Source organism: Barbus barbus (assembly GCF_936440315.1).
Source record: "Barbus barbus genome assembly, chromosome: 16".
Lineage (NCBI taxonomy): Eukaryota > Metazoa > Chordata > Actinopteri > Cypriniformes > Cyprinidae > Barbus > Barbus barbus.
In genome coordinates this window covers 271,873-284,913 of record NC_136744.1, presented here as the reverse complement: position 1 = coordinate 284,913, position 13,041 = coordinate 271,873, and the positions used below count along the sequence as shown (strand labels likewise).

Genomic DNA, 13,041 nt, shown 5'->3' with positions numbered 1-13,041 from the left:
AGCACCAGGACTGCCTCAGCCTCAGCCCCCTAATGAATGACGGTCCTCAGACCCGCGTCATTCCTAGGAAGACCAAGCTGAAGAACCAGACCCTGCAAGGCAGGACCCAAAGAGACACATCGGCAGTAGTTCCCACGCTGCCTGATGGTCTCCTAAGGGAACCAGTCTCTCGAGACTGGCCTCTGGCGTGCCTAGAGCTGCTGGCTCGGTGCCCTGAAGCGGAGGACCGGCAGGAGACGGCCGAACCAGGAGCTCTAGGGACCCCCGCAGGGGTGGCGAGCTTCCCAGCTCCGCTACACTTCGGGGCGGAAGAACTGAGAACATTGCTCGCTGGAGCCAGCTGCGCCCTGGAACTCTGGCAGGGTTGGCAGACTGATCTCCCACGCCCGTAGGCTTCTTGGCCGAGAACCCCCTTAGACTTAAGAACGGTCCGCAGATCCGGCTTAGCCTTAGAGGTCCCCGACCCAGAGCGTTAGCTGCCACGGCCCCACCTCGGTGGGGTGTGAGTAGCCACGCTCTGTTTTGCGCCTCTCTAAAGAGGGGCTGGCACGCGGCGAGGGCTGCTCCCGCCTAGCAGCCCCCTGAGCTGGAGAAAGGCGAGGGAGAAACCGCTGAAACGCCGCCGCTTGTCTACGAGCCTCCTGGTACCTGTCGACGACGTAATTGACGTAGTCGCCGAACAGGCCAGAAGGCGCAAGCGGGGCGTCCATGAGGAAAACCCTATCTTCTCCTTCATGTCAGATAGGGTCGACCACAGACAGCGTTTCTAGGGAGCTCAGAGACCAACTTATAATTCAATCAAGTTGAGCCCAATCCCTCATCCAGCTCTCTAAGCAGGTACGTCAGCTTGGTGCGCCTGCAACACTCTCTCTTTTTTTTTTTTTTTTTTCGGTGTGCAGACACGCACCAGCCTGACCTGCAGCCGCGAGCCTTCAGAGACAACGCCACGCAAGGGGACAGATAGCTCGCGAGCGTCTGTTCCACCCGGGGCATCGCTCTGATATGAATGAGAATAACGCACGCGTCGCCTCGGCAACGCGCGCTGCGATCCCCGCACTCACACTCGCCGCCGTGCCTCAGCAGCGGCGGGAATGTGAGATGTACAGCGGAGAGAAACACAACCAGCCCCCTTTTTTCTTTTTTTTTCTTTTTTAGAGCTGACTGCGCGCCGTTCTCATTCATAATATGCTTGTGCAAGCACTGTTTCATTGACGCGTCCACCTCCTCGGAGGAAGACAGGTCTAGGAAAGGAAGAAGACACGGGCTCGCCCGTCTTCATTCAAGGCTAGTGAAACTCACTCCTCTCTTTTTCTTTTTCAAAGAGAGCCTTCAGAGAGCAGGCGTAAGAAAAGAAAAAGCTCACAACGGGCAGTCAGCTCCCTCGAGAGCTGAATCTGCGCGCTCTGCTCTCAAGCAGACCACACACAGACTGCGTGTATCCCAAGCAGTTCTTTTTTTTTTTTCTTTTTTCTTTTCTTTTTTGTAGGGAGGAACACACAGCCCAGAATGCGATCTGCTATCGCCCCAGTGCTTGCACATATTGCTGGAGCCTACTTAAGTGATTGTGCAGGACAAACAACACTAAATAAGACTCACAACATGCAAAGACAATACACACAGACAGAGAAGCGGTTGCTGAATGACAAAAAGCAAACGCCGGCTCCACCGCACGTGCTTATATGCTTTCCGGTCAGTGACGTCACCGCCTATGACGTCTCGCCCTTTCATTGGACATTTTACACTCTGGTTCAGAGCGCGGTCACGCTGAGGGCGTTCCCCGTAGCGTTCGACGCAGCTCGAGTTCCTGGAAGGGAACTTGATCAGCAGCTTGTCAATCACTGCCTGTGTTACCTTCGTTGCAGGGCTGGAAAAGGCACTCATGATCTTTGGATTCTTTTTTGAATGAGGTTCATCAACCGTGACTGAGTCTGATGCTCGTTTTCTTGACTTGATTAGTTCTTCATAAACTTTCAGCTTGCTTGGGTGAATCCTCTGATGAAATAATAATATATGCTTATTAGGTTACATTTGGTTTTATTGTACACTATGAATACACAACATGACTCATAAATGGTAATTATCCACGGGCACTTTGCACAAATAGCAATAAGTAAAAAATAATAGGAAAAATAAGCTTATATATATATATATATATATATACACACACGTATATATATATATATTATGTGATTAATGGCTAAACCGTATGAATGAATAATGTGCTGGGCTAGCCAGCTGTTAAGAGCGGTTCCTTTGAAACATTTTTTTACTTTATTCTTACATTTGTACATTTCATAAGTACATGCATTCTTTAGGTAGGAATAAAATAAAATACAATCCCTTTTTTATTTTGTATATGTTCTTCACTTTAGTGAGGTGTCCGGATTTGTGTATTAATGCAAGACAGTTTGCTGTTCAGTTTAATTATTTAGGATAAAATGGATATGGAAATGTGCAGTCGTTTAGAATGAACGTGTTGTTTGTAGGGTTCACAAGATTGCTTGCACGAGTGATATAAGGAAAAAAATTCGGACAGTGTGTGAAATTTAGTATTGCAATATGGTCAAAGTGCCCATAGTTACCAAATTACCATTAATAGGGTTCTAATAGGCATAATTTTGACACTTACCGCTACGTGTTTTTTCAGGTTGGAGCTGGAATTCTTGTACGCTGCGATGTCAGTTCGTTTTGGTCCACACAGCATGCATCACATTATGAAACTATTCTTTTTGACATCTTGGAGTGAAAACATAGATTGAACTTGAGGCCACGGGTGATCTGCCTTTGATAACTCGCACACGTCCTCCTCTGCTTCAGCCATCATCTTCCAATTAAACGCGCGCTGAACTTAAGCGGGAGATGCGTAGCAGACTCTCGCGAAGCAGCCTCTCCAACGTCTCGCGAGACTTGCGAACAAGTCATCTAAACTAATTATTTAAAAAAATTATATTTATTACCATTTGACATTAACGGAGGAACGCCGCCAAATGTAGTGAAGTAAAAGTAAAGTTTTTTCACTAAAAATGTACTTGAGTAAGAGTAAAAGTACTCATCTTTAAATATACTCTAAAAGTACAAGTTACCCCAAAAATTTACTCAAGTAAATGTAACTCGTTACTACCCACCTCTGGTTCTATGCAGGTGTGTTGAAGCAAGTTGGATATAAACACTGGCCCACCAGGTGTAGAATTGGACACACCTGTTCTAGTGAGTCTGAAGACCTTGATTAGCTGGTTCAGGTGTGTTTAATTAAAGGTGGAGCTAAACTCTGACAGTGACCCTCCAGGAACAGATTTGCACATTCCTGCATTAGAAACTTCCAGGCAAGTGTTAGTGTAAATATACTTCACCAGTTGTACCATATTTGAACTGATCCATGTGAAATCCAGTGATTTAAAAAATTTAAATGGAATTGGAAAAAGATTTGTTTATTTTCTTAATTAGCAATTTAAATGAGAATATTTGTGTCTCCAGGCTCCATGGTTCACCAGTAATCATCCTCCAGATGACTGGCCCGCTGCTGGGAATATTCGTTTTGATAACTATAAAGTTCGATACCGGCCTGAATTGGAGCTCATTCTTCATGGAATCACATGTGACATTGCATGCACTGAGAAGGTGAGGAGACATACCAGAATGTGGTGTATTTTTTTGAAATATTGAAAATGCCACTTAAACAATTTTGTTTGTATTTCTCCTGTTTTTACTCAGATTGGCATTGTTGGTCGAACTGGTGCAGGCAAATCCAGTCTGACCAACTGTTTGTTTCGCATTATTGAAGCTAGTGAAGGTCAAATCATCATCGATGGTATTGACATCTCCACCCTGGGGCTTCATGATCTCAGGAGCAGACTTACCATCATCCCTCAGGTGTGTGGAGAACACTAGATGCATTCACATTTACATTCACCAAAGGTTTGCCAAGTAGCAGAGTTGTTACCAAGGGTTTGAGGTTCTACGCTAAACGGGTGCAAAGCTCTGGCAATTATTTGTTTTTTGTTAGCCATAAATGCAACCATTTTTTGGAAGGGTTAGTGGTTAGTAATAGACTATTTAAATTACAATGTTTAAAGACAGTCTTATGAGACCATAAAATAAACTACAAAAACCATACCATACACTCACCACAGGTTAAAAAAAAAACATTGTCTCAGTTGTTACAAAAATTATTATATGCATAGCCCAGATGTTTTCTATCTTTGTGAACTTCATTACCTAAATCTGTAGTAATGCCCTCAATCTGACATTCTGGTATAGGTTCACTTCAACTGTACTCACTTCAGGAACAGCTTGTCCGTGGGGTAATACTACTTTGTTTCTAACCCTTAACCGGGGTTTGGCAATTCTGGTGCTCAGGGTGCAATGTCCTGCAGTTTAGTTTCAGCCTGGTTCAAACTCACCTGCTTAAATCATGAAGACCTTGATTAGCTGGTTCAGGTGTGTTTGATAAGGGCTGGAGCTAAACTCTGCAGGACAGTGGCCCTCCAGGAACCGGTTTGGACACTCTTGTCTTAAAGGCCTGAGTCGCCCACTCCTGTCCTTAATAGTACATATAAGGTACATAGAGGTCCTTTTAAAGGTACTGTCCGAGTGACAAGTTGTTGTATTCCTAAAGGTACAGTTTGTTCCGAGGATGCAATCTGCTTGCGTGATTTGTACTGTGTGATAGGAGAAAGTTGGCAAACACACAATTTAATAATTTACCCCAGAGAGGCCTGTTTATTGGACACTGCTGGGATTTAGTTGAAATAAGCGTCCGTGTGTGAGCTGGGGTGAGGAAGGGAATGCTTCTCCCCAGTCCAGTGATGCTTTGAGCTTCCGGTAGCAGGGCTTGCTCTGTAATGCTGAATTAAGAAAATGCTATGTTTTTGTTTGTAATCTATATGCACTCGTAGAAACAAACATGCTAAACATCATAGAAAATACATTTAAAGGGGTCCTATTGTGCTTTTTTACTTTTTAAACTTAAATTAGTGTGTAAATGTTTCATGAAAATGATCTGCAAGGTTACAAAGCTCAAAGTCCACTCTAGAGGGAGATACTCTCTTCAACAGAAAACACTTTTCAAGAACTAACAAATGGCTCATTTGGACCACAATGTGCTTCTTTCAGATATTGTGACATCACAAACTCACTAATTTAAATAATTTGCGCCAACATAATATGCAAAACAGAGGGCAAGGCCTGGCTGAGCTGCACTAGAGAAATAAAACGAGGAAAAGCTATTATAGTGGCATATTTTCACCATGTCGCAGTTATGGTAAGGGTTGTGATATTTCTAGAACACGCTCTAAGCAGTTTGCCAATCACAACCCACTTCAGCTAACCAATCAGAGCACATTTTGTATTTCGGAAGGAGGGGCTTCATCGAAACAGGAACTAAACAGGGGTGTTTGAGACGGACTGGAAAAGAGGTGCTCCCATTATGGGCAGCAGCTATTTACACTAAGTGTCGAACTAAGTGTGTTTTCTTAGATTACACTAACTGCAAATAGTGATCAGTTATATTTATTTTACATTATGTAAAAATACGAGTATTTTATTTGCAGTAATATTAGTTAGATGCTATTTATAGGCAGATATCTGCACCTCAGTATTGTAGTACGTTTTAAAACACTATGCAATAATTATATTTTTATTAAATTGATCCTGCTAATTGGTAAAATAAAGCTAACCGATAAACACCTGTGACTTTTCGATCATTCCCTTAATTTTTATAAAAAAAACACCTTCTCTATGTAATGTGATGTAAAAAAGGGAGAATAACTAGTTCGGCGAAAGGTGGATTCGAACTCGGATCAATTGCGTCAAAAGGTAGTTGTTACACACTTTAATACCTACATTACTAGAGCTGCTGTTTAACGGGTGTCTTTAGTAAAGTCTAATTCTACCACACGGCGGTGGGCGGAGTTAGTGAAAATAGCCTCTGCCAGCAAGGCGGGCTATTTGTATTTAGTATAAACAGACACTCCGTGAGAATTGTTTTTTTTCTTTTTTTTCGTTTTTTTTTTTGGAACTGTCACGGGACGCCGTGAAAAGACGAAGTCAGGGTCCAAGTGCAGGTAAGGACTACTTTAATCAAACAAACAGAAAGGCCAACACGGCACAAAAAATAAAACAGAAAAGGACTGGGATACCAAAACGGCAACGAGGTGCGTGTATCCCAGCCCAGAGCAAACACTCGAAACAGTATTACAAATTTACCAAACCTGAATAACAATAGCGCAACCAGGCAGAGTGGTGGGAGAGGGGAGACTAAATAGTCTGTGGCAATGGGGAACAGCTGCGGGTGTCATGAGTGTAACAGGTGTGTGTAATGTGACAGGTGTACGTGATGTGGCAGGTGTACGTGATTACATGAGGTGAGTCCGGGATGAAGGGAGATGGTGACCTCTGGTGGCGACAGGGAGAAGCGCAGGGCCCGGACTCGTGACATGACCCCTCCTTTAAGGAACGGCTTCCAGACGTTACACCAAACCCCCCCAAAAGTCCAGAGGGAGGTGGAACAGGGGGAGGGATGGTGGGCCAGGCCCGTGTAGTGGAAGGGAACCTGGGCTCTGAGGCAGCGCCGGCGGGAAGGAGATCCAGGGCAGAACCGGCGGCCACCACCGCGGTGAGTGTGGAGCTGCCACCCTGGAGCGGGCAATGGTGGGCTCCACCGCTTCGGGGGGCACATCAGGGTGGGGAACATCAGCGGACACCGCCGCCTCGAGGGAACTGTGAGCGGACGCAGCCACCTTGGGAGGCTCGTGAGCGGACACCGCCGCTTCGAGAAGGCATGAAGTGAGCTCCATGGCCTCGTGAGCCTCGTGAGCGAACATCGCTCTCTCGGGGGCTTCGTGAGCGAACACCGCTCTCTTGGGAGGAACATGGGCGGGCACCGCTGTCTCGGGAGCCTCGTGAGCGAACACCGCTCTCTCGGGAGCCTCGTGAGCGAACACCGCTCTCTCGGGAGGAACGTGGGCGGGCACCGCTCTCTCGGGAGCCTCGTGAGTGAACACCGCTCTCTCGGGGGCTTCGTGAGCGAACACCGCTCTCTCGGGAGCCTCGTGAGCGAACACCGCTCTCTCGAGAGCCTCGTGAGCGAACACCGCTCTCTCGAGAGCCTCGTGAGCGAACACCGCTCTCTCGGGAGCCTCGTGAGCGAACACCGCTCTCTCGGGGGCTTCGTGAGCGAACACCGCTCTCTCAGGAGGAACATGGGCGGGCACCGCTGTCTCGGGAGCCTCGTGAGCGAACACCGCTCTCTCGGGAGCCTCGTGAGCGAACACCGCTCTCTCGGGAGGAACGTGGGCGGGCACCGCTCTCTCGGGGGCTTCGTGACCGAACACCGCTCTCTCGGGAGCCTCGTGAGCGAACACCGCTCTCTCGGGGGCTTCGTGAGCGAACACCGCTCTCTCGGGAGCCTCGTGAGCGATCACCGCTCTCTCGGGAGCCTCGTGAGCGAACACCGCTCTCTCGGGAGCCTCGTGAGCGAACACCGCTCTCTCGGGAGGAACGTGAGCGAGCACCGCTGTCTCGGGAGCCTCGTGAGCGAACACCGCTCTCTCGAGGGCTTCGTGAGCGAACACCATCGCCTCGGGAGGAACGTGAGCGAGCACAGCGGTCTCGGGAGGAACGTGAGCAAGCACAGCTGTCTCGGGAGGAACGTGAGCGGGCACCATCGCCTCGGTAGCTTCGTGAGCGAACACCGCTGTCTTGGGAGCTTCGAGAGCGAACACCGCTCTCTCGGGAGGAACGTGGGCGGGCACAGCTGTCTCGTGAGGAACGTGAGCGAGCACAGCTGTCTCGGGAGGAACGTGAGCGAGTACAGCTTTCTCGGGAGGAATGTGAGCAGCCAACACCGCTCGCACCGACATCAGCGAGGGTTCCCGCACGCTGCGCATCAGACCAGGACGCTCCGGAAGTGGGCGCGAGGCACTGGGCACGGCCGCCGCCGCCCCCCGGATCGCCGCCTCGGGAGAACTGTGAACGGGCTCTGCAGCTAACTCCAACCTGAAGGCTGAGCCGCTCACCTGCAGAGCCAGGTTAATGTAGTCCTCCAGCGACTCCCTGGGGTCCAAGTATGGTACCAGGGACTTGAAGGGCTCAGCCAGGCCTCCCCAGAAGAAGACCATGAGGCAGGTCTTCTCCGTCGCCGACTGACGAGCTCCTCTAATGAAGTCCCTGGCATAATCCTCCATGCTCAAGTCTCCCTGGCGGATGTGGAGGAACCTCCCTGCTGGACCCATCTTTGCTGGTTGTGTTCTGTCACGGGACGCCGTGAAAAGACGAAGTCAGGGTCCAAGTGCAGGTAAGGACTACTTTAATCAAACAAACAGAAAGGCCAACACGGCACAAAAAATAAAACAGGAAAGGACTAGGATACCAAAACGGCAACGAGGTGCGTGTATCCCAGCCCAGCGCAAACACTCAAAACAGTATTACACATTTACCAAACCTGAATAACAATAACGCAACCAGGCAGAGTGGTGGGAGTGGGGAGACTAAATAGTCTGTGGCAATGGGGAACAGCTGCGGGTGTCATGAGTGTAACAGGTGTGTGTAATGTGACAGGTGTACGTGATGTGGCAGGTGTACGTGATTACGTGAGGTGAGTCCGGGAGGAAGGGAGATGGTGACCTCTGGTGGCGACAGGGAGAAGCGCAGGGCCCGGACTCGTGACAGGAACAATCAAGCATGAAGCTATTAGTTTACACCCCAAAAACCATATAAAGACTTCATAAAAGGGCATAATAGGACCCTCTTTAATGGAATGTATATCTGAGAGTGTCCTGCAGTGCTAAAAATTAATGAACAAATGCTTTATAACAGGACCCAGTGCTCTTCTCTGGAACTCTGCGGATGAACCTAGACCCTTTCGAGAAGTCTAGTGATGAGGAGATCTGGAATGTTCTGGAGCTGGCTCATCTCAAAGATTATGTCAGGGGTTTGCCAACAGGTCTTCAACACGAGGTCTCGGAGGGTGGAGAGAATTTGAGGTTTGCGAGCTGTAGATACATGAACATGTTCATATGCATTGAACAAATGTGCTGTGAATGTACATAATACATAGTAGTGCATCTTGGGGTGCATCAAAATTTCACTGATTAACTTTAATATTAATAGTTCAGTTTGTTTAGATTTGAGCAGTCATAGTACTATAATAACGAGTCAGCTACAGCTAATCCTTTAAGAGTGGATATAGACTTTAGTGCTAATGTATTGTTTTCATTTCCAGATGTATGTTTAGTGTCTGATGTTTGCATGTTTTTGGATTTCTGACAGTGTTGGTCAGAGGCAGCTGCTGTGTCTCTCCCGGGCCTTGCTCAGGAAATCCCGTATACTGATCCTGGATGAAGCCACCGCAGCCGTGGATCTGGAGACCGACGATCTCATCCAGAACACCATCCGCAGGGAGTTTTCCCACTGTACCGTGCTCACCATCGCACACAGGCTCAACACCATTTTAGACAGTTCACGGTGAGCAGCCCTCAAGACCAGTCATATATATATATATATATATATATATATATATATATATATATATATGAGAGAGTGAGCGCTTGTTTCAAAGCAGCTTTACAGAGATATATTGCAGTAATACTAGCGGTTCCATTTAATGCTTGCCCTAAGACATCTTGGTACATTTGTCTGTAACTCCACAGTAAGCCAGCCAAAAGCAATGTGGCAAGAAATGAAAAAACTTGTCTTGTTGGCATAGACTACTGTTATCATGACACCACCAGTTTTAGTATTCAGTACTATTCGCAGTAAAATTAACCAGGGGTGTCCCATCTTACTCCTGGAGCGCCAGTATCCTGCAGAGTTTAGACCCAACGCTCCTGACCCATACAATACATTATCATATCCGGATGGCCAGTGTTGGCCACCCATTAACCTTTTTTAGGGAGCTGTAAATGCCACAGCTATTAAAGGTGCACTAAGATATTTTGCCAAAAACACTCCCCTAGCCCAATAGGACCTCGTGCCTATTTTGAAATCTCCACCCCACACGTACATACGCAACCATGGCAACGATGATCACAGAAACAAGTGAAGATGACACACAAACATATTCAAACAAAAGCCAACACGGATAAGTTGTGTGAAACGAAGCAAAATTAATGTTACTCACCAATCAAGAAGAAAGAACACATCCTCGGCGTCCGATTCGAGCCCCTCCCGCTCCTTGAGTTCTCTCTCATCTGCTGGAAAGCTGCTCTGATATTAACACGGATCCTACCTCTTGCCTGATCGTAACTATTCTTTTTAATGTTTTGTTTCTCTGATATTTTTCTCTTTTTTTTCTCTCTCTATCTCTCTCACTCTATCTATAGTCGATCTGCTAATATCCGTCCAGTGCACTTAAACTGAGCGCTCTCTTCTCTCTATCAGTACAAGACACGCCCCCTTACTGCTGATTGGCTGCAATTGTTTTGGGACCCGGTCCAACACTGTGGTCAAAAGCGTTTTTAAAAAAAAAATCGCTTAGTGCACCTTTAAGACACCTTCAATCTAAAAGACCTAGAAAATGGCAATGGTTTGCATATGGATTTTTTAAAAATTAAATTAGGACTATGCTTATAAAAACTAAACTGAGGACACATTTTCTTCTAATCTCAGTCAAAACAAAACCAAAATCAAAACAAATGGAGGCATGCAGCTGGAAGTTGTTCTGACCTTTTCTCTTCTCTTTTTCTGTAGGGTAATGGTCCTGGATTCTGGTAAAATCGTGGAGTTTGATTCGCCCAGTGCATTGCTTAACAGCAAAAAAGGACATTTCTATGCGATGGCTAAGGATGCTGGAATCAGATGAGAGGAGACGAGTACACCTAAAAACATCTCTACTGACCTATGACCTAGGTTTTTGTATTTCTCTTTTAAAACTTTTGCTTGAGGACCAAAAAGGAAATGTTAAGCAGTTACATTATTATTTCTGTATAATCTTACTATTTTGTTGTTGACGTGTTAACATGGATTTATATGCAATAAAGGTTATTACATTTCGCATTTTGTATATGCCTATACATTTATATAAAGAACATATGACTTTGTGCATATGTGAATGACAGCAATTTAGAGAATTATGGAATCTATAGAGAATACAGAATTTAGAGAAATATATATTCTGGGTGCTAACAACCTTACAAAAAAACCAAAGTCCCTTTAAGGCTAAGGGTATTCTATAGTCTTTGAAAAAACTGATACATAAACAAGTTCTTCCCTCTTCCACATACAGAACAAACTCTCTGTTTCTGACAGTCAAATAATATTTGCATGTTCTCAAACAACTGTTCTGACTGTAGTATTCAGTATGGTGTTTTCTGACTGTAGTATTCAGTATGGTGTTTTCTGACTGTAGTATTCAGTATGGTGTTCACTGCCACTTAGTAAAGCAGTCTGTTTGTGAAGATCTGCCACTATAAACTCAACCATCTCGTCGATGGATTATATAAGGTTATTTAATCATTGTTTTTTTGGTTAATACAGTGCATTGTATGGGTATTTGAAGTGAATGTTGAAAGTGATTTTCAGTGTGAATACACTAATCATATTATTTACATTAATAAAATGTGAACTGGGATGCACCTGTGATTTAAAGGCTAATTCTTCTTTGGTGCAATGGAAACCATTTAGAAATGTTGATGCACTGATATTTTGCACTGAACATTTATGTTTGTGTGAACAGGCATGAAATGAGACTTTGTCGTCCTGTTGTTTATCATATAAAAACAGTACAAAACAGTTCAACAGACACGCCGGGTGAATATGGTGAATAAATAAATAACTAATACATATCACCATACTTCCCCAGCTGACTGATTCCATTAAGAATTGCAAACATTTTGTTGGTATATTTAAACATGCAACTATGTACTAATTTGGATGCATTTCAGAATGTTTTTGACATATTAGAGTAAATATTACATAGGGAAAAAAAAGAAAAAAAAAATGTCATCACTCCAAAAATCTGAAAATAGCAGAATACAATAAATAACTTTATAAGTAACTTAAAAGTGTATTTTTGGATGGCTTCTTTTCAGTAGTTTTAAATAAAATTTTTATGAAAAGCCAAATGGCCAAAATCACAAAACTGACTGAAACATGAAAAAACCGTGTTTAGTCGTTGTTTGCAATATGTCAAGAAAGCGTTCTGCTGCTGGGACACATTGTTATAGGCAAACACTACAGCGGAAACACTGGTGGAGAGTCTAGCAAAACACAGCAGAGTTCATGCATAGAGTTATGATTATGATATATGTATCCTGTCCTGCGGGCTCATGGGATGGTAAAGTGTGTGTTTTTTTAAAAACAGGTGCCTATTCTGGTTGTAGGAATTCTGAATCCAGAGTTTGGACAGATCCTTCTAGGCAGGGATAGGCAACTTCTGTCCTGGAGGGTCCTGCATTTTTCTAAACAACAAAAACCCTATTTCCAGGTAAGATCTTACTCCTGAAGAAAAAACTAAGTGTTCCACTTAATAATTAAGTAGATAATAGTGTGAACAACAATGGCTGTATATCGCTGTAAATGTGACCGGTGTGCTGTTAGGTGATGATTTATGTATCCTGCACTTAAAAGCCTTTTTAATTTCTTCTTATAAATGTAGTCAGCTGTGCCTTTGGTCATAGCGATCACTTGTGGTTTGATGCTTAAATAAGTGTTTGAGAGCTACTTATTTAAAGCCTTTTTTCATCAAATGTCTTTGGTTTTGTGTAACTGTGAGGATCGGATGCTTCTGTGCAGTGCTGCCTGTGTGTTAGTAGTTCACTGAAGTCTGTGTTCACAGCGAAGCCCTTTCAGTTCAGTGGCTGCTGAAGAGAGGACAGACCACCGTGACCACAGCAGGTGGACATGCATCGGTCAGGATGGCGTCGATCCCCGGCGCGGCGAGCGATCGAGGGCTGGGCCGCTGGCTGGTGGGCTGCAGCAGGCAGGTGCTGGGCACCATGGTCCTGGGAGGGGTTACCAGGTGAAAACAGGAGTTCAGTAATGCTTATAAAGTCACCTGCGCAGTCAAACATGACTAGACAAAAATATAATGGTGATTGTGTGTAG

The 13,041-nt window shown here is 45.3% G+C and overlaps 1 protein-coding gene across 2 annotated transcripts in view; it reads left to right on the top strand.

Moving 5' to 3' along the window:
- The window catches only part of LOC306882670 (ATP-binding cassette sub-family C member 2-like), a 49,686-nt gene extending 38,284 nt beyond the window's left edge, over positions 1 to 11,402 (top strand). The window contains exons 28-32 of one of the 2 annotated variants that reach the window (XM_079437481.1): positions 3,475 to 3,618; positions 3,712 to 3,870; positions 8,815 to 8,981; positions 9,268 to 9,462; positions 10,687 to 11,402. In XM_079437481.1, the coding sequence (XP_079293607.1) occupies positions 3,475 to 3,618; positions 3,712 to 3,870; positions 8,815 to 8,981; positions 9,268 to 9,462; positions 10,687 to 10,798 (777 nt within the window). In that variant the 3' untranslated portion in view covers positions 10,799 to 11,402. The remainder of the gene's footprint in view (positions 1 to 3,474; positions 3,619 to 3,711; positions 3,871 to 8,814; positions 8,982 to 9,267; positions 9,463 to 10,686) is intronic. The other variant, XM_079437482.1, reaches the window with a different exon arrangement.
- Positions 11,403 to 13,041: the final 1,639 nt, after the last annotated feature.